The 23,294-nt window shown below is 39.9% G+C and overlaps 1 protein-coding gene across 1 annotated transcript; it reads right to left on the bottom strand.

The window, feature by feature from the left end:
- Positions 1-345: 345 nt before the first annotated feature.
- vwc2l (von Willebrand factor C domain containing 2 like) lies at positions 346-22,487 on the bottom strand (the record flags this gene model as incomplete). The annotated part of the gene is made up of 4 exons (XM_083921433.1): positions 346-497; positions 8,130-8,259; positions 15,815-15,913; positions 22,074-22,487. The coding sequence occupies 4 exons, from the start codon at positions 22,485-22,487 to the stop codon at positions 346-348; spliced, it is 795 nt and encodes a 264-aa protein (XP_083777559.1).
- Positions 22,488-23,294: the final 807 nt, after the last annotated feature.

Genomic DNA, 23,294 nt, shown 5'->3' with positions numbered 1-23,294 from the left:
CACAGGTACGGAAATCAACATGAGCAATTCAACATTGCCGACGGTTAGGAAAGAGTAAAAGGAGCTGAGAAACTTTTTTTGTCTGTGTGAGAGCAGCAAGTCAAGCAAGTCACCTTCTGAAAATATATAGGACAATTAAAACTGGAGGGTGGAAACGGCCTTGAGACAAGTTCCGTCTTCTTCTCAGTGGCTAAATTTGTGTTTGTGAAGCTTGTGAGGGCATCTCTTCGATGCTATGTTGTCTCAGGTTACTTAGGAATTGTGCTCCTGCCCTGTCAATCATACAAAATGGTGCCGTAGGCAGGGCCTTGCCTGAGCTTTTCCACCATCCCCGGTGGGGTCTCTCTATGACAACGTCTGGCCGTTGAGGCACTCCCGCCGTAAGCACTGCGCTGGCTTCCACCAGTCTCCGTTGTGGCAGCGGCAGATGGTGCAGTCGTCCACCTTTACTTCAATTCCGGCTGGGATGATCGTTGTTCCAGCAAAGCAGTTTGGACCTGTCGCATGGGAAAGGAGGGAGTGGGGAGAAAGACAGAAAAGAAAGAATGAGAATGACAAGAAATGGATGTGGTTCTCCTGAGGGCATCTCTGTTTTTTTTGGAGGGGCGGCTGAGTGATGCAGAGAGCTGCGGGGAGTCAGAGCAGACGTACAGATCTTTTCACGGGCATGCACCGATGGGCTTGTTTTTGCAACACTAAAGCGCTTTTGTTAGTCTCCCCTTCTCCCTCGACATGGAGCGCTTTGCATCCTAATGCGCTGCAAGCAGAGAAGCCTGCCAAGCGCTGGCTTGGCAGTACAGAGAGGCTGGAGTATAGAGAGAGAGACAGAGGAAGAGAGAGAAAGCTGCTTTGAGAGGCAGTAGGGAGGATGGTGTTAATCACTTCAGTCTATATGAAAAGGCCACAGAACTCCTTTGCAATTCCTTACATGGATTCTCTCCACACACCAAAACACATCTCCCAAAACAACTCAGATTAATTTTGACACCTAACTTACCCTTAAAACAATGTGGGATTTACTTGTGCAGATCTCTTTTTGTTGACAAGATTCCTTTAATCCTGATTCTCTTACTGTGTACCACTGGTACACCTCATACCCATGTATTTGATCATCTCAGCAGATAGACAGTCTGTTTACATTTTAGGATCTGTACTTAAGAAAGCAGCAAATGCACCTCTTTGCTTTTACATTCAGTGTTGGTAATTACCATATTATACCTGAAATATAGTGCTAGGAATTATTCACAGTTTTAAGCATTTAGATGAAGCAATCAGCAATCTCTCAGTATTCAGCTGCATAAACCCTGCAAGATTCAGGACTCTACATGCAGTCGTAAAAACCTCACTTGTCTCATAACTCTTGAAGACACACTAGCTTTCATGGCTAATTTTCATGGAGGTCTCAGTGTCCCAGTGAATTTGATTTAGTGCAGGCTAACGTAATGCTGCCAGTGTATAGGTGAAACTGAATGGTTAGTTGACCTGAAGAGCCTAGTTACACGTATAGGGTTCATTTGGGGATATGGGCCAGCTGCATGCAAATATGCACAATTACTCAGCTTGGGCACAGCAGAGGCATTTTTCATGGAAGACATTTGTCCCTGTAGGAAAGGCACAGGTGTAATTATTAAAATTAATGATGGCTGTATTCCATTTAGCTGCTTTGATTTCAGGGTCCTGGTATTGTGCATGCTGGCTCAATTTCATGGCTTACTGAGACAGAGCCATTGCCAATGTTATTAGTAGGCTAACACTTGTGCGTTTCCCGCTAGTCAGAATATCCACTGTGAAAAAGGCCTGTTAGTGTTTGGGTGGTGATGTTCAGGCAATTCAAAGCACGATTAAAGTGGAAGAAGATAGGATTGCCCTGGCGTCCCCAAATAGTATTGTTGGTGCCGTCGTCGCAAAGACAACCAGATGGGGATCTGTTAACGTAACCACAGAACACACTGCATTATCTTACTAACAAACTGCACAATGAGACGGTCTTAACATATTTTCTGTCCATTGCAACAGGTCGATCGAGCTAATCAGGCTCTCCAGTCACTGGCTTGATCAGTTACTTGTTGATATTGTTAGCAACACAGCTACCACTAGCAACCTGTCAGCTGTCCAAAGCAAGACACAACTGTAAGAATCACAATTAGAACCCCAGAACCCCGAGATGTCAGTGCTCTGATAAATGCAGAGTGAAACACCCGGTAGTATTAATAAGTAGGCAGTTTGCGTTTTTTTTTCTTTCTTCTTGGTCTAGTTTAGTAGAAAGAACAGTTTTTATCATTCTCCCTCTTCGTCTATCCATGGGGCTCTTTTTCTTTTACCGGTATTGTTAGAGTTCTGTTGATCCACCATTTGTCATTAACGCTACCTGATTATAGCTACTCAATTTTGTCTAGTTTTAGGCTGTTTTAATACTTTCACGGTAATTATACAGCACCTCAACCCATTTTATGATTAAAAAAATACAGGGGAATCTCACTTTTACAATATGTGACCTTGTCACACTGACTCACTCATTGCACTAGACAATATCTTAAGCGTAATTCCGGCGCAAAATCATCCCATGGTCTTTTTTGGCTCTTACATACATCAAATAAGCCATCGCGGATGGAAATCCGGTAGAGTCGCTAACAGCCGGATGTGGCTAACTATGATTAGCTAGGGCATTACAACAGCTTTTTTAACCACTAATACTGCTCAGAATAACACCAAACCTCCGCAGTAGCATGATAAGAGTACTTGCACATAAAACGAAGCACCAACAACGTAGTTAAAAAACCCGGAGTTTATTAAAAGAGTGTTTTGAAAGGCTTACCAACTGGCCCCGGTACCAGCTCCTCTCGTAGTAAAGTACATTCAAGTTGATTATCAAATGCAATCCAAAAGGAAGGAGCCCACTGGTGCTTCGTTTTATGTGTAAGGACTTTTATCATACTACTGTAGAGGTTTGGTGTTATTTTGAGCAGTATTAGTGGTTAAAAAAGCAATTTCAATGCCTTCACCATACTGCCCCGAATCTCTACCGGATTTCTCTGTTAATAGATGTTACACACAACAAAAACTGTCGCGATGGCTTATTTGATGTAAGTGCCAAAAAAGACCATGGGATGATTTTGCGCCGGAATTACACTTCAAACTATACCATGACTTTTATCTAACCTTAACTGAGTGTTTTATTAGTCTAAAGACTTTTAATAGCCTATGTAGTTGAAGAATCATTAAGTTCATCAAGTGTATCTATATTATCAGCAAAATGTACTTAATGTACATAATATAGCCTATTGTTTTACTCAAGTACAAATATTACATAAAGTCATCAAATATAGCTTTTCTGTTTAAACTTATCATTATGAAGTGAATGTTGATGGCACGGTGTTATAGCTATAGAACGTGACACCACCAGCATTTGGATTGGTTTTTGATAAGCCTCACTTTCACTATGCAATTATGTCTGCCTGCAGGTCGCAATTCCTGGGAATATCACAACTCACTTTAAGGCACAAAGGAAGAGGAAATCACTTGAGCTGTGCCTTTTACTTACGAAGGTAATACAATATAATAACATGGAGGCTCTGTAGTCTGAACAAAGACAGCAAACCATTTTCCCTTCCACATCCTAAGCAGCAGTGCTTCACAGCGTAAATGACGGATGGTTGCACAACAGGAGTAAGTATGGAACCTGGCAAAAGAAAAAGAGACCCAGACAGAAGAAGGGGGCCAGGGATTAAACAGTTATTTCTACTAAGCTAGACCCGTATTAAGTAACAAAATCTGCCTACTTATTAATACTGTTGGCTATCACTATCACTATGCCTTTATCATACCAAGCGTTTCATTCTGCTTTTATCAGAGCACTAAGATTGGGGCTTCTGTTTCAAATTGGCATACAGTGGTGTCTTGCTTTGGACAGTATTTAGTCTGCTAGCGGTAGTCATGTTGCGCACAATACGATCAAGTGACGTTCATAGGAAAATCATCTGACAAAAAATATATTGTCGGTTCCGCTGTTCGTTTGTAAACAAATGCACTGTGTCCTGTGTTGTTGGTGTTAAAGTCATAATTCGTAAGATTTGAGATACCTTGTTTATAGTGGCCTCTTTGGCAGGAAGATGTAATTGCAGGCCAGCTTGTTCTTTCAGAGCCCTCCATCTTGTCACGTTAACGGTCACTATGTGTGTTGACTTCTTGTTTCTTTTGTTCCTATTACACTTCTGCCCTTACTACAAGCCTGAATCAGAAGTTGGAAGTTCCAGATTTACGATTATAAGTGAAGGCAGCATAACCAGCAATGACGAGCTCAACCTGGCAGACCAACCGCTGTTAGCAGTGTCAATAACATGCTGGCACATTTTAATATAGGGAGTGAATGCCGCCACAGACACACAGATTGGAATACTTTGCAAAAAGGCAAGAACAAGCTCTTTTATGAGTGGGTGATATGATCATTCACCACTGTTTTAACTCACTCTTTGATAGTTAGGAACTTAAAAGACAATTAAGTTGATGAAAATCTTACGGATTCCAACTTTAACGTGGCCTATAGTAGACATCTATGTGACATTGACAAAAGGAGGTACCCAGCATCCCCATCCTTTACCTCAGCATACATGAGTGTCATGATCTATTGAGACGTGAAAAAAAACCCTCTGATCTCAGCTTAGAGGAGACATTGAGGACCCTTGCCAAGGCTTAACTCACATTGATCTGCCTCTGGACAGCTGGCACAGGTTACAGGACAAAGTCAGTATAGAAGTTGATGAGGAAAGAGGGTGACCGGTTCTGGCTGCCAAGTGTGATTGTTTACAGCCAGATAGACTTTGAGCTACAAGGACACAGTTTCAGCTACCTGTCACCATTCGAAGGACACACTGTCACCTGTTCGAGTTTGTGATCGATTCATGGGCAATAAAATGTAGAAGTCAGAAAATGTTTGTCCTGTTTCAGGACCGTCTCAGCACATCATACTTTCCCTCTCTGCAGCTTTAATGAAAATGCATTTCAGGGCTCATTACAGTCTATTTGGCTCAAACATGATTATGGCTCTTGCCGAGAGATAAGAAATGTTTCCATAGGGCCTACAAACTTACCCTCCAAAACCCTCTAACAAAAATGCAGCTTGTCCATAGAATATGTCATTCTGAATATGTTACCTAATTGTAGCCAGCTCTATGACACTGCTACTGTATGATATGTCTGCTAAGGACTCAGAATGACAGTCTTCAGACAGATAAGCAGATCTATAAATAGTCTAATCCTATCATATTAAGGAAAAACTGGCCATTTTCACACTACTTCTCATTATCATTTTCTTAATGAGAATTACATAATTACATGTATCCCCTGATAAATGTACAGTATATGATTCATGATAAAGATTACTGCTGAATCAGTCAGACTCGGTGAACGTGGTTTTCAGAGATAAGCACTCCCACTGGCTGACTATTCCATTGTGCTGCCTTCTGCTCGGGTGAAACACCAAGAAGTAGAAAGCTAAAAAGCCACATCCTCATAATGGAAAGCTTTGACAAAATGCTGGCAGCCGTATCCATTGAATTGGGAATTTGCTTGTTGAAAAGACATATGCACATCAAGGTTGAAACCAGAATACATTTCGTTGGAAAGTCTTTTTTTAGATGCTGAATGCAGTTGCCTTAAAATAAATTAAAATCATTTATCCTATTAAGAAATGTTCACTGATTAACCACAATTTATCTTTATGTTAACCCAAGTATCAAGACAAGACGTAACTTTCAATAAGAAAATATGTTCGTCTCATATATCCTGACAGCACTATGAGACAATCCGTGAAAAAAGCATGCTTCTCTGCCTCCAACTGGTGCTTCCTGATTGCTCCTAATGGTATCTGCAAGATTCCGAATGTCGTACCAATGACTGCTTGAACTATAATCAAACTGTTTAGTTGCATAGATTGGTTTGACATTTTGAAGTAAAACTGCTCATTTTTAACCGTTGAAAATCCATAAAGTCTTTCCTCTTTAGCATTTAGCTAAGTGCGGCGGCATTGAAACATCACTGGCATAGTGCCCCCCCCCCCAAGCTCTGCCCAGTGAAATGAGCCTGACCTCTAAAACACACATCATGGAACTGTGCCTCCACCATTAGAGGATGACGTAAAGCTAGCCACTTGTATCTTAAAATAGACTGTCTACTATTAAAGTAACTTTTTCTGCTTTTGATGTGCCCAATACTGTGGTTTACGGCCTTTCTAGCTTAGCTGTATGCAATTAGGTTTCAGTGCTAATTATTAAATACCATTTACATGGTAAAACACATGCTAGATCAAGGAGGTAAACATAGCAGGCCTACACAGTATGTTTGCATACTAGTGTTAACTTTTAGCTTAAAGAACTGCTGTGCTGCTTGCTGGTAGACTCAGTCTTGTTAAATGGGGAAAAACTTTTCCTCAAGTGATTTTGATTGGTCTTGGGTTATTCATTGAGACAACGTGCTGGAGATGTTTAATGTGATGTTATGATGACGACTCTTGAATTTCCCTCCCTGCTGCAGTGAAAGTTGTAGTAATATGCTGTTCATTAGCACTTCTAGCTGTCTTATTTGTGTCTCATTAAATCACTCATACAGACAGTACTGTCTTATCTTTTCACATGTTTCTGCGGTGTTCATACATGCAAATGACCCGTAATGCATTGTTACCAACTGGTAGGCTTTTGCTAACAATGGCCTAAACCACATTTCCCCCAAGAATGGTTTTCCAACTCGTTGTACTGGAACTCAGTCACATGATTCCTCGGACTTCTAACTTCCGTGGTAAATGTAATGCAGCATTATAATCATTCCCTTGGGAGAAAACATATTGGCATTTTGAAAAGGTTGTGTGCATTTCACATTATCATTTGAAACCAAATGCCTGCAGTAGGTAAAAGACAATGTGTGGCTGTCTTCCACTGATTGCATGTCTAACTGGAGCACATAAGTGGATGTCTTCCTTTCACAGCCACCTGTCCCTTGGCCAAAAATGAGAGCTGAAAAGCATTCTTCATTGTCCTCTCCCCACAGCCCTCAGCTCCCATAGAGATTTAACTGGCTGCCAGAGCCTGACCAGGCTCCCTTGGGGAGTCTAGAAACGGCAGGCCTACCCTGAAATGCCAAGGGTGTCACTGTGTCCTGTCAGCCTGGATTAGCTCTTTCCTAGCAGCTTCTGCAGCCTTGTTAGCATGGGTGTTTGTGTGTGTGTGTGTATGTGTATGTGTGCTGAAATAAAAGAAAGAGAGCAAGGGGGATAAAGGGGAAATGAAAGAAAGTGTGAAAGAAAATGTGGTGAAATAGCCATTCAGCATCCGCCTCAAACAAAATTCCTATCATTACATTTGTAGGTCAACCACTGCTTGAAAGAAAAAGGAAATAAGTCATTCAGGATAATTGTGATGCCTTTCTTTCAGCAGGAATACTCATGAACTTGAACATGAATTAGTTTTTTCGGTGTGACACTCACAATGAGAAAAGGGAATGCAATACAAGACATATAATCATGACAGTTCAGGAAAACTTTATTTGCTCTTTCAGCTCTTGAATCTTCTGAAGATTAAAGTTGAGCTGTGTAAAGAGACAAAAATTAAAAACTTTGGTCAAATGGTTTAACATTACCAATAGACACTGTTGAGCATACCAGCCAAGATCATATTGCAGACGAACAGTTACTGAAGTTAGTCATAAAGCTCCATCTGTCCCTCTGGATTGGTGCTGGCAAAGGGAAATCTCCCACCTCGCCTTGTAAACAGCCAATGAACCAATGGAATCCTATAATTCTAATTTAGGGATTGGCTGTGTGTGACAAGGGCGTCAGGGCACTGGGAGATAAAAGGCTCTCCGAGGACCCATTAGTCCCTCCTACCATGCCTTTAATCAACGGACTAATGTTTACTCTGCTTAGTGTGTCATTTATAATTAAAACTAGTACTGCTCATTAGTGTCCAACGGGCCTAAGGTAATAATTTTAATTCATAAAACATCAATTACATCCTCATCCTCTAAAGGCATAGCCATCAAATGGCGATACCGCAGATAAACTTGCCGTCATTGGTTTAATGAAAATTTAATGACTTCCTCTAAGGAGTGTGCGTTGAATTCTAGAGGAGATGGGTGTTTACCGTTTTTACAGATGGGGCAGCATTGCTCCGGCTCGTACACAGGGTTGACACACTCTGGGACAGCGCAGTCGGACACCACACAGTGCACCTCATTATTTGGTTCGCAGCGGCACCATTCACAGGGTGACGGCTGTGGACAGAGGGGGGAATCAGGGAAATCAGGGTTAGATGATTCAGTAGGTTTCACCATAACTGGTGTGTGCTCTACATCATTACTTGCTGATAGTTACCCATTTAAATTATCAGTATTATGCGCATATCATACTGCTTTCATAAACAAAGAAACAAGGTAGTAAATTATTCACAAGGCCAGGTTTATCAGGCTTCTTGCATCTTCACAAAGCCTGTATCTGACTTTGAATAAAATCACCAGAAATAACTAATAAGAGAGTCTTTAAAGTAGTGCTCATAATATTTAGTATTTTGTTGCATTCTGCTGCTGCCTGCCTCAGGAAACAGTTCAGAGACTTATCTTACCACCTCTGCAACATGTAAATCAGTTCTATGCGGCTCTCTCTGCTGCTGCCTCTTACTTGACTCTATCCTTACAAAGTCTCTTGACCGGAAAATGAACTGTAATGCAATTACATAGAGTGGAAACATACAAACTGTTTCCAAATCACAAAAGGTCAATTGTTCATCGTGTTAGCTTTTCTTTCTGCTCATCACGGGAAAACAGCCTTTTGTGGGCATCTATGCTCTGGGTCTGCTCTAACAGCTACTCGGCACTATACACAGCACACTGCACTAAGCTTAGAGGGTACAAATGTTTCATATTTGATAACCCTTTTGCAGTTCACATTGATAAAATATTGATTGGGGAATGTACAGATGAGTCATATTTAACTTGGTAGGTTATCTGTGTCCAAATCTACAATCTGCATGAATGCCATTTTTCCTTTTTTTTTTGTACAGATTAAACAAAAGAGAAATAATGTTTGAATAGGTATGTTTTGTCAGATTGTTACCTACTGGATTATCTGTTTTCCCCTCCAGACTTTATGCTTAGCTAAGCTAGCCAGTTCCTGACAACTCCCGCTACAGCCAAGAGAGTGGCATCAAACTTATCATCAATCTCTTGACAAGAAAGTGACCAAGTCTACAGTCTGCTGGATGTTGTGGGTTTCGGAATTAATATTTTTTTTGTCATTATGCCATCAACTATCTCGAACAGCATTAGTTCCAGACATTTTTATTTTCCCCATCTACTACAACAACAACTACAGTTCCACTGTTCATAATCAGGTTTTATGTAAAGGGGCTGTGGTAATACGAGATCCGTTAAAGTGACTTTTACTAGCCAATTTTGCCAGGTTGCATTAAGTGGCACCAATTGGGAAGTGGCCAGGCTTGTAATTTATTGGAATTTATGGCAGTCTGGACTGTCTCAACTTTATCATACATACTTCCTCTGATATATCAGACCACTGTTCAGGATTAAAAGTTAGGATGTGAATCTATGTCTCAAATATTATATTTATAAAGGGCAACACAAGGAACAATGACTGCATTAATGTGCAACAATGACTGCATTTATGTATGTAAATGTGGTTAATTGCTAAGTGTCCTGGTATAAAACCTGGTGTTCTGTATAACTGCTTTAAAAGATTCACACTCTTATGTTATGCTCTTGTGATGTTCATGGTTATTGATTTTATCTGCTCACCTATTGTGTCTGATGCATATTTTAGAGCTGCCACAAGACACCTTTCCTTTTTCAATGTAGATAATAAAATAAATAGATATAACATGACCATCTATAACTCATCTCATTAAAAATTCAGCTCATATCTTACCCACACAAGTAGTTGACACCAGTGTACTTGTGTGAATAAACCACAGCAAAAAATATTTCTCTTTTGCGATAACATCTATATAGTTATCTTCCCCCCTGTCAGTTTGAAGGCTCATACAGAAATGTACCGATTACAGAGCATGATGTTGTTTCATACATATGGAAGATGGACTACATTTTGCAAACCTGACAGATTTAATCTTTGAGGGCTGGTAAGGTTGGATCCAGGGTCAGCAGTGGAGCATGTGTCTGACACATACAATCTCAATTCAAGAGGTAATGGCTGATTTTGAGGTTTCTGGTTCTGTGTGTTTCTCTAAAAGGAATGTTTGACACCATAAATTGGTATATAAAGCTCACTTAGCTTTGTTGTCCATGAGCTTTCTTTGAGTTAGGGTGAATATGAGGTCCCTTACCATTAGGCAACATATAAAATCAATTATGCCTTACTTTAAAGTTGTACTCCATAAGAATTGAGATAGGTTGTGTCTTTTATACTTCATTCTTTATTCAGTTCACCCAGCTTGTAACTGCAGGAGAGCCTGTTCTTTCAGAGCACTCCATCTTCTCGTCACATTCACACACACACACACACACACACACACACACACACACACACACACACACACACACACACACACACACACACACACACACACACACACACACACACACACACACACACACACACACACACACACACACACACACACACGTTCCTATTACACTTCTGCCCTTAGTACAAGCCTGACTCAGAAGTTGGAAGTCCTGATTTCTGATTACAAGTGAACGCAGCATAACCAGTAGTAACCAATCCCCCACCACAGCGCCTTCCTGGTTGATTCAGTACAGAAGTGCCAAATACTGCGGTTCTCCGAGTGACCACTAGGGGCAGTTTGCATAATAGAGCAATTTCTCATGGACCCCCATGTTAAAAAGGCCGGTTTCACAGCAAAATTACACCTATTTAAGGCCTGGTATTAAAAAAAAAAAAATATAGTCTGCATGTTTAGGTCATATCTCCATGACAACACTGAGGTGAGTTTTTTTGTACCAGGCTAGTTTTCATTTTATTGGAGGTTAAGTTTATGAATAATTAGGGGCACGACCTCTTGAGTGACAGTTAGCCGCTGGCCCTCACTTCACCTCGGAGATATACGTCAGCCAGATGGACGTATATCCCTCCCCCCAACGTCACATACATTTCCTTTTTTGGTAAAAGGAAATGAGGCGGAGTTAAAGTCTGGCAAGGTGTTGACTCCCGTAGGCGAGTACGATTGGATCAAGTTGACAGAACGGACTCGGACGGGTATGCTATGTCAATTTTTTATACAGCCTATGGTAGTAACAACGCTGTCAGCAGCACTAACATGGCAGCTTATTTACATCAAGAGGGAATGTCGCCAAAGACACAGAGACTGGAATGCTCAGCAAAAAGGCAAGTAGAAGTGCTTTCATTCATTCATTCATATGATCAACCACCCTTGTTTAATTTCATAGATAGTAACTTAAAAGACAATTAAATAGATTAAAATCTCACGCAGTACAACTTTAAATTGACACTGCCAGCAGCTGAAACACAGGTTCAGTAAAGATTGTGTTAAAATTGGGAATTGAGGAATCAGCAGTCGGCAATACTGAGCTTAATATTGTGTGTTTCGTAATAGAGGATCAAGCCCACTTAGTGTGTTTACACGGACACTGATATTCCTTTTATGATTTTGGAGAATCTCTGGTATGTTTTTGCATGTAAACATCGTATCCTGGTTTCAGAACCCTGGAGAAAGTAATTTTGCTAGCTGGAGTTCTACCATTGCACTGAAGATGCTGTAGTGTGTGAACATCTTATCCATCTTGCTAAACACAGTCAGACATGTATGAAAATGTGTCCTTAACTTGAGTTATTTAGTATAAGTTAATGAAACATGAATTCTAAGTCTGACCATACAGACTGTCCTCACTAAAAAAATATCCATCAACTGTAGGTCCATTGTGCAAGCAGCTTACAAACCACCCATATTTAAATTTGTTATAATATGGCGACCTCTTGTGGCTGCAGTAATTATAGATTGGAGCAAACGAGTATGTTGACATCGTATAAGAGCCCCAAACAAACACAGAACTTTCACTGGGGGCCAGTGTTGGTGTCCCATGTGAAACCAAAAGTCAACGGTAACATTTTTTAACATAGTCAAGTTAACGTAGTTATGTCCGTGAATCATTTTAAGCAAATCCCTGATCTTTCCTTAACCCTAACCTAGTAGTTTTGTGGCCTTTAATGCATAAGTCCATTTCACAACATTGAACGTGTTTAAAACTGACTGTTTCATAACATTAAATAGAACAGTCATATAATGTCATATAAGGAGGAGGAGACTCACATCCTTTATTACGGAGAGCCCCCTTTTTTACACCTATAGGCTTCACATGCTTGACAAACATTACTGTATATCCATCCCCTAGGAAGGGATACATGGGGTTTGATGGTCATGTCCCGCCCATGTATTTGAAACACTATTTGAAGAGAAAACGAACACCTAACAAGAAAGTCTGAAATTCTAATGCTCTCGTCCTTTATTACTCCTGATAAGGTGAAGAAATTAAAACCAGATTGCAGTCCTCGCAGCAAGAAACAGAGAATGGACTCATTCTTTGATGCTGAGCTCAGTTAGTAGAGAAATGAGAGTGGCTGGATGTGGAGGAGTAAGACAGATCTGCATTGACACAGACATTCAGGAACCTGGATATTGTTGAAATAACATATATAAGGATATGAATAAACAGGTTTCTCCTGTTACATGTACATTTAATTATATTATATTTAATTAATGATATTATCAATACTACGATACAAGTGGCCATGTAAACATGACCTTGCAGCTATGAATAGGATAGAGACAACAGCTAAAAGTTATTATGTACCCGCTTTGGATCCCTTCATTAAATGGCCATTTTATTACAAGGGACATGCTACACCTAACAGTGGGTTCAGGTGACATTGTGCATTCAAACAAAACAGACATGTATTAAAACTACATGGTGAGGTCTATGTATTACAACTACATGGTTAGGTTTAGGTATTAAAATTACATGGTTAGATTTTGCAAAACGTTTCTATGGTAGTGATGGGCAACCGATAACGTCTGACAAACAAGACAACATTCCTCTCCCTAACTAAGCCTTTATTCAGCAGTCGATGGTTAGTGTAAGTATGAAGTATCTATTACTGGTAAAAACTGCACAATCATTAATTAACTGTAGGAGCAGAACAATTAGTTAAGAGGATGGTAAGGATCCAGCTTAAACCAATTTTGATTACTATTTGATCAGCTGCCAAACATACAGCAAGGAAACGACTCTAAAACGTAACAATGGGAACGATTAGACACAGTTTCACTGGAGTCTGCATCTGGCACAGATACCGCTTCCCATAAGGCATATAACTATCTTAAGTGGATAGAGGAGGAGACAATTAGATATCATATAGTTGATTTTAAAGTACACATTAGTGATGCATGACTAACTCGGCGAAACCTTTCATTTGTTTTTCTTAGCAAATCTATTGTCTCAGATTGTGTCTACTGGTACATAGTAAGGATAAAATGGGATTAAACTCAATATAAGACTGAATATGTATTATTCATATGGTTTGAGGTGATAGGATCAGATAGGATGTTTGGAATTGAATGTGAGCCAGAAACAACAAAACTAAGTGTTAGGTTTACTGTTTATGATTCACATTCGTTTTTATTGCTAGACTGAGAGGAAATGCGCTGCTTGGTTGTTGACGTATTGACCGCAATGTTGAATTGCCTGATTCAAAGGTGTTTCTTGATCTCAGCTTCCACTTCTACCATGATGTATAAGTGTTGTGTTTTTTTTTCAGAGTCCCTCACTCTTGGCATGCAATATGCGAGAAGGCTCTGCATGTCTGGAGGACAAGATAAGATGAAGACCTTGTTGATGTTCCCTAGTCCCATGGTTAACAGTCTGGACAGAGGGTTACGATTTGCATCTAGGAATTAAAAGTAAAGATAACTCCTAATTGGTACATATGACACTGAGCACATATTTCCATTCCTTGATGGCCTCCATGAAAGTGGAAAAAAATGACTTTGGAGAACATAGAGGAAATAAGGTGCGATCTTTGCCACATGCAGAAGAGAGTTGACTAGCGCTGTACAAGGATTTATAGAGAATTCTTTTATTTTCACTTGGTCTGTGATTCATTGAGACGGAACACTCCATGCAATAAAGAAGTGCCCTTTTTGTTGTTGAGGAATCTTGGTTTATGCCACAAAATAAAAATAATATACTTTAAAGACAATAGTGATATAATGCTAACTGCTAGGAGACTGATGTTATTTACTCTGAAATGTGGTGGAGCAGAACAGATGTGTAAACTAGCATGAAAGTAGAAATGCTCAAATTAAGTACAATTTACATTTACTTGAGTACATGTTATATTTCACCACTGGATCCTGTGTATCGAGTGTTTTGGTTGCTTTAGTGTATTTTTTGGATGTAAGATGAACTGTTATAAAAGATAAAAGTTATCATTAAAATGTTCCTTTAAAAAGACATAATAAGAAATAAAGAAATATGATTTGAATGACAAAAACTACTGCATGTACACATTGAAGATTCCTTCAGGGCATTCAGCTGTGCCTGGTGCTTTTAGTGCGTCCTTTCGTCGGGTGAGGGTCAGTCATGCCAGAGAGAGAGAGAGAGAGAGAGGAGAGAGAGAGAGAGAGAGAGAGAGAGAGAGAGAGAGAGAGAGAGAGAGAGAGAGAGGAGAGAGAGAGAGAGAGAGAGAGAGAGAGAGAGAGAGAGAGAGAGAGAGAGAGAGAGAGAGAGAGAGAGAGAGAGAGAGAGAGAGAGAGAGAGAGAGAGAGAGAGAGAGAGAGAGAGAGAGAGAGAGAGAGAGAGAGAGAGAGAGAGAGAGAGAGAGAGAGAGAGAGAGAGAGAGAGAGAGAGAGAGAGAGAGAGAGAGAGAGAGAGAGAGAGAGAGAGAGAGAGAGAGAGAGAGAGAGAGAGAGAGAGAGAGAGAGAGAGAGAGAGGCAAATGCTAAAAACATCCTTGATAATTGTACTTTAAGTGCAAGGAAGTTCAAACCAGTAAGACTTGTTTGAAAATTATTTGTGGCACAATTTCTTCAAATTAGTGCCCTTATTGCTTCTGGCAAAATTGATAGGAAAGCAATAATTTTACAGCTTTTATGGCTGTTTTGTCTCATAGGTGTAAATGCTAAAAAACTAGTCACTAATTACGGGTGTGTGTGTGTGTGATATGTAGGCACCTCTGTGTGTGTGTCTGTGCATGCATGCTGTTTTAAATTCATTGTTGTGACTGTCTGCACATGTGCTTTCACAGCACGATTCTGTAATTACCGTACATTGAGTTTGGCAAAGACTTTTGTGGTATTGAGTGAAAATTAGAGACAGACAAATCACAAAAGACAAAGCATTTTCTATAATTACTATCTAAAATGGGTGCACAATTGTAAAAGGCAATATGTTTTTCTCTGAAAATGGATTTTGCCTTGGTATTAAAGTCCTTTAAGTCTGTACTGCTCTGGATAGATTAGTAGCAGTCTCATGGTGATTTAAGGAAAGGTGAGAAATTAAGCTTTACGGCTGCATGTTTTAGCAGTTACATTACTTGCAAATTAAAAATTTAACATTACTTGCTTCTGAATGAGAAACTATTCAAGACAGTCTAATAGTTGAAATGGTGGAAGTGTGACTTTGTTGCTGAAAATGTTGGAGCCCTCCCCCCTTTTCAACTCTGCATCCCTTTCCTAGGGGGATCGCAGGAAGCATGGACGGGATTGTTCACATTTGAGTTCACATCCCAGCCCTAGCCTGATGACCTGGGATCTGAACTCACCCTATATTTCCTGGTTCTTGATTGCAGCTGCGCTGGGGCCAGAGGGACGCCGGCAGCCATGCTGGGCAGACTGGTCCCTTCCTCATCTGATGGGAAACCCTGTAGGTGAAACACCTACTAAGGTTGAGTGGCATAACTCTCTCACAGGGCAACAAAACAAAAGAGTAGCAAATTTTCTCACTGGTAGTTAATCTACCCGTACAAATAACTACATTGTAATAAATACTATGCTCTTAAAAATAAATACTTAAAGGTTATTATGCTCATTTTTCTCTACTAGAAAATGTTTACATGCTTTAATGTTCAAAAAACACATTTTTTCTCATAGTGTCTGTCTGAATGTACCTGTATTCAACCTCTGTCTCAAACCTTCCATTTTAGCGCCTGTCTCTTTACCCCCTTCATCATGTCTTCATCATTGCAGTCAGGGAATGACTGTAATGGCACTGAAGCGGCACTTTCTACCTATATATAGTGTCCCAACCGTATAGAAGTCCTGATGGCTTCTTTAGAGACACAGTCTATGAGTACGGGCTGTGTGTAGTTCTCTGGGAATTGAGATTTTGATGCATTCACAGAAGTTATATAGCACTTTAACCTGCTTTATAATATAAAAAGACAATACTACATTCTCTACTTACGTGGGACTTAATGACTGACCTATTGCATTATGGGATTTTCAGCGTAATGAAACTGGAAAATTTAAAAGTCTTGCCAAACTATGTATACCAACATCACTTCTTCATTCAAATAAAACAATCCTCCAAACTGACCAACTCATTCTCATTCTGAGATGCTTTCCTCTGCATATCTTCTCCATCATCTGCTGCTGAATATAAATGCAAACGTCTGCACAATGTAGCACAAGCACCATGCTAGAAGAAAATGCCAATGAGGCCCACACCAAAGGTTAACCTGTCAGCATCTCTGAACAGGGGGTCTGTATACCAAATGCTGAAGCCCTTTGATTTCCTTGAACACTGCAGGGTTCCATAGATTTCATGCCCCTCACTGAAGCAACCCAACCCTCACACAGTATGAGGACTAAGACATTACAGTTACTTGTGTGGTCTTAGATATGGGAGGCGGATCCACACAGATTTCCTCTCTTCCTCTTTATGTTATGTGAGTTTAACTGAGATGATCAATAAGAACAAACACATGTTTTTTTTTTCTCGTCCAAGTACGAAGAAATGTCCTTCCCTCCTTGGGTCCTCCAGTCAAGGTTGGCACGAGGCTGAGCTGCACTATTGATGGAGTTGATCTCACATCAAACTGCGAGGCTTATGCGCTCACATCGGCCCATACAAAGTCTGTGGCCGTGCATCCCAATGCAGGACTGAGCTTGATGCTGTCTGACGTGCAGATACACCAATCAGTACAGATTATGTACAAAAATAGGCTGATCCCACACACACCACTTATTAACAGCAACACTCCATCACTTTCAGGCTGATGTGCCAATGCATAATGAAGGTCCACAACTGCGATTTTTTTCCTTATAATTTTCTTAATTTCAATTTTTCTAATTGATGAGAAAATAATTTGAATGAAAAAAAAGTTTTAAAATGTAATTAAAAGTAGTGAAAATGCCATGAAAAACCATTCAAATTTTAAAAATGCACGTTTTGTCCATGGTGATTGACATTCATCTTTGTTTCAGCACTAGCACTATTGGCCTCTACAGCATATCACAATGGAAAACTAGAGTACAATGTCTCACCACTCATTCAGCTTAATGTCATATGCATGAACAATTTAAATGAAAGGCTTTAAATGAATAACTGATGGACAATTCCTAACCAATATTTTTACAAAAATAAAACTTTCAAAAAGTGCATTTCCATGGATAAGCTGTTGCAGCATGATTAATAATGATGCTTTTCTACATTTTATTTGGCTAAGCTCACTGTGTATCCCCCCTGCCGGCTCCAATTTGTTTCAGTGACATGACATGCTAATATTCAGGTGTGCCATGTTCCAACATCTCCCAGCAGAGGTTCGTTTTTTTGACTTTGCCTTGAAGTCATTATGTAAACAGAAACAAACGTACTACCGATAACAAAACATTCTGCTGAAGAATTGTGTGGCAGGCAAACTTGGTTAGGTTTTTAATATAAACTATTTATGTAAATATCCACGCTCTGGATGTACTGTGCAGGCATTGTCATAATTTGCCTTCAACATGGGCAGCCCAAGTTCATGCTCCTCTGATACTGGTAGTAGGTCTTTACATTTTAGTAATTTAACCATCCACAATTATTACCTTTCCCTAACTTTAGCATTGCATTAATCAATATTGTTATATTGATAATGGCTAAAATAACCATCTGTAAGGTGAGAGGGGTTGCTTGAGGTGACACATTCACAGAGAATGATCATAGACTCCGCTGGTCTCTTCAGCTGTATGGAATATTTTAGTATGGTTTTGGTTTCACAGCCAGCTACTTTGATGTTTTGGATCATTGACAATGCTCCCATCAGCCTTATCTCAAAATGCATCAGACAGCAGTTTATAGCCACAAATCTCTGTTAAATCAACTGCGTATTACCTGTGCAACACCAGTCAAAAGACATACACACATGTATCATAACTCTGGCTGTCCTCATTCACTGTTCGTACTTATAACTTTGAAAAGTAATGCACTATAATCCGTATGTAATCGATGTATTTATTACTGTAGAAATTATATTTAGAGCAAAGAAATAACTCAGGTGATATAGTATAAAAGAGCTAAAATCCACATACAGAGGACCGGTGTTCATACATACCGGTGTTCGTGTCCCAGAAATACTGAGCCAAACTACGATCTTTTTCTGTCACTGTCACTTTTTGTTGCCTAAACTTAAAAATATCACACTAATCCATTTCCATCATTTTATTATACATCTTATGAAAAGTTACGCACATCAATTCATATGATATCTTACGTAATATGGTGTTCTATTAAACTCTGTGAGACAAATACGTTTTGTACATCATACAAACCTGTTATTAGAATATGTTGAACAACTTCACAAGGGTTGACAAATTAAAGGAAAAACTTTAATGAATGACTGAAGAAGCATAATAAATGCCGACGTATCCATAGTTTCACTGCATTGTCCAATTAAGCAATTAAATAGCCTATTTACGCTCTGTGGCATGTTTATAAATGCTACAGAAGGCCCAGTTGATTTTTGATTTTGTATTATGATGGCAAGAGGAAAACGATCGACTTTGAAAGAGGTTTCATTGTTTGGGACATGGATGGCAGGAGCTTCAGTCATAAAGACTGTTCAGCTGGCTAGTGTTTCAATAGGAACAGTGACTAAAGTGACATCTGCCATAAGAGGTGTGGAAAAGACGTCAGTAAATAGGATTGGAAATTATGGTCGTCAGCACGCGTTTAATGACTGTGATGCTCATGCATTAGTGCGATATGTAAGGAAATACATAAGAGCGACTCTTCCTCGGGTGACTGAGAATGTCAGGACGTGATCAGACTGCGTCGGCAAGAACCGCCCATCCACAATTAGATAGAGACGGATATTATACTAGGGTTGCAGTGCATAAACCCCTCATTACGAAGATGAATGTGCATTTGAGATGTCAGTGGTGCAAAAACCATAGGCTCTGGTTTACAGGGATGTAAATATGATTAAACATGTCTATCCTGATGGGAGTAGTCTCTCCCAGGATGACAGTGCCCTCATCCATAGGGCACGAGGGGTCACTGAACGGTTTGATGAGTATGAGAATAATGTGAACAGTATTCCAGTACCATACCACAATGAGCTGCTACTCATATATTGTTGCCATATCCAGTTAAAGTAAAATGTTGGATTTGAATGTTATGCACATATGAACACAATGATTGTTATGTCTGCTAATTTGAGGAAGCATATATTTATAAGGCTGAAAGCGTGAAATATATCTGCTATAACATCTCAGAGGAATGCTTAGATTAAATAACAGCCTCAGACTCATTGTTGTGTGAGTTTGGTAGAAATGTTAATAGATGCAACTAGCATAAAACTGAGTATTGCTGACGAACTATCTACATTTTACTGAATAAAAATTTAGTTAGAAAATCCTGTTAGAAATGTTTTATCAAAGTTCTTAAATATTTGTAGGCATGTATGAATGAAAGGTCTTACTGAATCGATGTATCATTGTTTATTGTTTAATTTGTTACTTATTTAGATTTTCACATTGTTTGATATCTGGCATCCCTATACTGCCCTACAAGGCCTAAGTGCAGTAACTATGCAAAAGTTAAAGGTGAAAAATTAAATAAATAAATATCTTTAAAGTTTGTTCATTGTTCCAACAAATGAATATTCACACACTCATGGTGGATTATGGTTTGCTAGTTTGCAATTTAATTATTATCCAAATAAATCCTAACCTTCATACTTTCAGACCCAAAATTGTGCAGAAATCATGTAATTAGTGGTTTTGTAGTCACTGCACTTAGGCTTTGTAGGGCAGTATAGAGGCTACAGATACTGCTGAACACTGTGCTTATCTGCCACTGACATGGTTAGCTGATGTTCAAAATGATTTATAAAGCATAATTTCTAGTATTCATTCAGTTCTGAAGTTCCTATCATTTCCAGTTGACTGCAGGAGATACAGTAGATGATTGAAATGTGCTTTTCTTCACTGACACATCAACATAAATCCTTTGTACACTTGATCTCGTCCTAGTCGTAGAGCTTTTATCGATTTGTGCATACATTTTAAATTGCAAAAGGTTGTCTCTGTAAAAAAAAAAAAAACCTGCATCCACAGAAATAAGTGTCTGGATAAATTGGAAATACGAAATTGATTTGTTTTTAAAAAAACAAGGGAAAATTCATTCAACAGTTTGCTGACTTGTCTCAATGTTGGGCTCACTGGATGCAGATTTCAACATATGTCATAACGTGATTAAATTCAGAAAATGATAAATACCTTTTTCATTGGAGGCTTAAAGCGTTTGGCTGACACAACTGTAATGGACATACTAATCCTGACTGGTTACTCACATATTTGCACAGACATAACCAAATGCCTTGAATGATAGCTATAGCGTTGTTTAGGCCACACTGTGTCATATTATATATCAATCAGTTAAAGCCCCAATCCACTTGTGGGGAATTTAAATGAGGAGGTTTCCTCATGGGCTGCAACAGTTTAAACACAGACCTTAGTTGTCATGCTAATAGTGTTATTTCCAATCAGGTAGTACCGTCACGCTCTATAGCAACCACTGAGGCACTGGTCTGTTGGGTAGAAACAGTGCTTCCTTCGCAGGAGACACCGGGAAACTGAATCTGCCAGCAATGACTCAGCGTCCACAAATTAAAGCATTCAAATACTCTCATGGCATCTGTTAGTTTTAATAATGCTGGGTAAACGTTCAACTGATGGTGCAGGGAGGAGAGGGGTGACGTCACTCTGTGAGGTAGCCATCTTTGTGCCCTTGGCCAATAAACAAATTTGCATGATACTTTTACAGTCTGCCAAGAAGCAATATATGCTCACACTAACTAGAAGCCTCACTAACACAAACCCTAACAGCCCAAAAGCCCCCACCAAAGGTCGATGCGGCTGTCCTGCTGTGTTGCACCATTTTTAAACATTAAATATCATCATTGCAAAACCAAAAGTAGTGTTTGGATGTAATATCCCTCCTCTCTACGAGACATAGAGGCTGCAGCTAAAATGACACCATCATTACACTAGATTTTGTTTCATGTTTGAACTGATTGACATATAGGTCATCACTTGACATGAACATGCAAGTCTAGTCAGGGGTGTTAATGTTATGGTATATGACATTTACAACGACCCAGGCAGACTGCCATGTAAGATGGTTGCTTCAGTGACATCCAGACTTTGCATTTTCTGACTGGATCAACCTGGAATCATGGAACCAACTCATGAAGATCAGTTGGGCACTATTAGCCCAGTGTGGTCTTACATGCAATCTTATAGTTTATTAACTATTGTATCATCATACTGGAATACCAATATAAAGTGCATTGCCAGTAATTACAGTAAAAACAGTGTATTTTAAACATCACAGATGCTCCTCATATGAGACAGAGGCATATTGGAGATGGTAGAGATGATGATGGCAACTTTGGGTAGGTGATAGACTTTTGCGTTGGGTTTTGGTTTTTGTTGAAGCAGCTGAACCAACTGTTTCAATGTATCATGTAAGAAATAAACTGAGTTTGTTGCGAATACAAAAAAGAAAAGATCTAGATTGTAAGTCATGGGTCTTACCTTGAATTCTTCCAGTATTTTATACGTTTTCCCCCGGTACTCGCAAAAGTTTTTAACCTCCTTGCACTCAGGGCAGCATCCGTTGTGTTCCACTTTGGTGCACTTGGGGTGCAGTTTAGGGCACTCGGGCTGGTCGCACACAGGCCCGTCCTCCGTGCACACGCACGGACAGTTCGAGTGTCCCGGGTAGAAGCGCTCCCCGAGTTTGTACACGAAGCCACTGTCATCCACACATCCTTTTCCCCGGTAGTCATCGAAGACGATGTTTTCACTGGCGGTCCGCTCCGCCTCATCCGCGTTGTAATCCTCGGGGTTACCCACCGAGGCCGGAGATACGGAGCTCAGGGCCAGCAAGAGGACGGAGGCGGCCGAGAGGAGCGGGCCCATCCTTTGCCGCGGCATCGATATCCACATTCAGCAAGATTGTGTGGATGTCATCCCTAGGCCCCCGGTATCCTCTTTGTATCCGTGCTGCCTTTCATTATCACCATCATCATCACTTGAGCAAATGGGCTGCATTGGGAAAAAAAGAGATGATGGATGATGATCCCGCTGCTGTTATTTTGCAAATCCCTCATAAACCAGTCAACCTCACTCCAAATACTTTTAAATCTGTAGCCTACTGCAAACATATGTCATTATAGGGATCATTCAAGTTCCCTTAATTATTATTCTGTTCTGTCATTATGTATCTCCCGGAGACCCAAATGCAGCTCATTCAACAGGCTAATGCAATTACTCTGGAAAAAAACACCTTTGTTGACATAACGTGCAGTCCATATGTGCGCTCGTGTGGTAGAGGTGGGGTGGTGGTGCTCCGATTAAATGATTTTCTTAGTGCAAAATCTCAGCAATGGGTGCTCGTTCAACTAAAGAGGAAAATGTTAAAACATCCACTATCTGAAGTGGGTGGAGTGGCTCCTCAACATTCAATAAAAACATAAAAACAAACTATAAGCTGTCTTAATTCCAAACTATATTTGAGCGACCAGACAACAGGTAGCTTTTGGTCTATTTCATGTGAAGCCAATTATTATACAAATTACTGCCCCGACACTCTCCGGCACGTACCTACTAAATCATCCATATAACATGCAAATGTCCCGAATCATAAATGCGCAATGATTTAACCCAACACACTTCAGGCTGGGGGTAGGGGGGCATAGAGCAGAATCCATACATTGAAGCAATACGTAGCAGAAAATAAATATTCCCCCTAGG

This window comes from Echiichthys vipera, assembly GCF_963691815.1.
Source record: "Echiichthys vipera genome assembly, chromosome: 10".
Classification (NCBI taxonomy): Eukaryota; Metazoa; Chordata; class Actinopteri; order Perciformes; family Trachinidae; genus Echiichthys; species Echiichthys vipera.
This window is presented reverse-complemented; position numbering and strand designations above follow the sequence as displayed.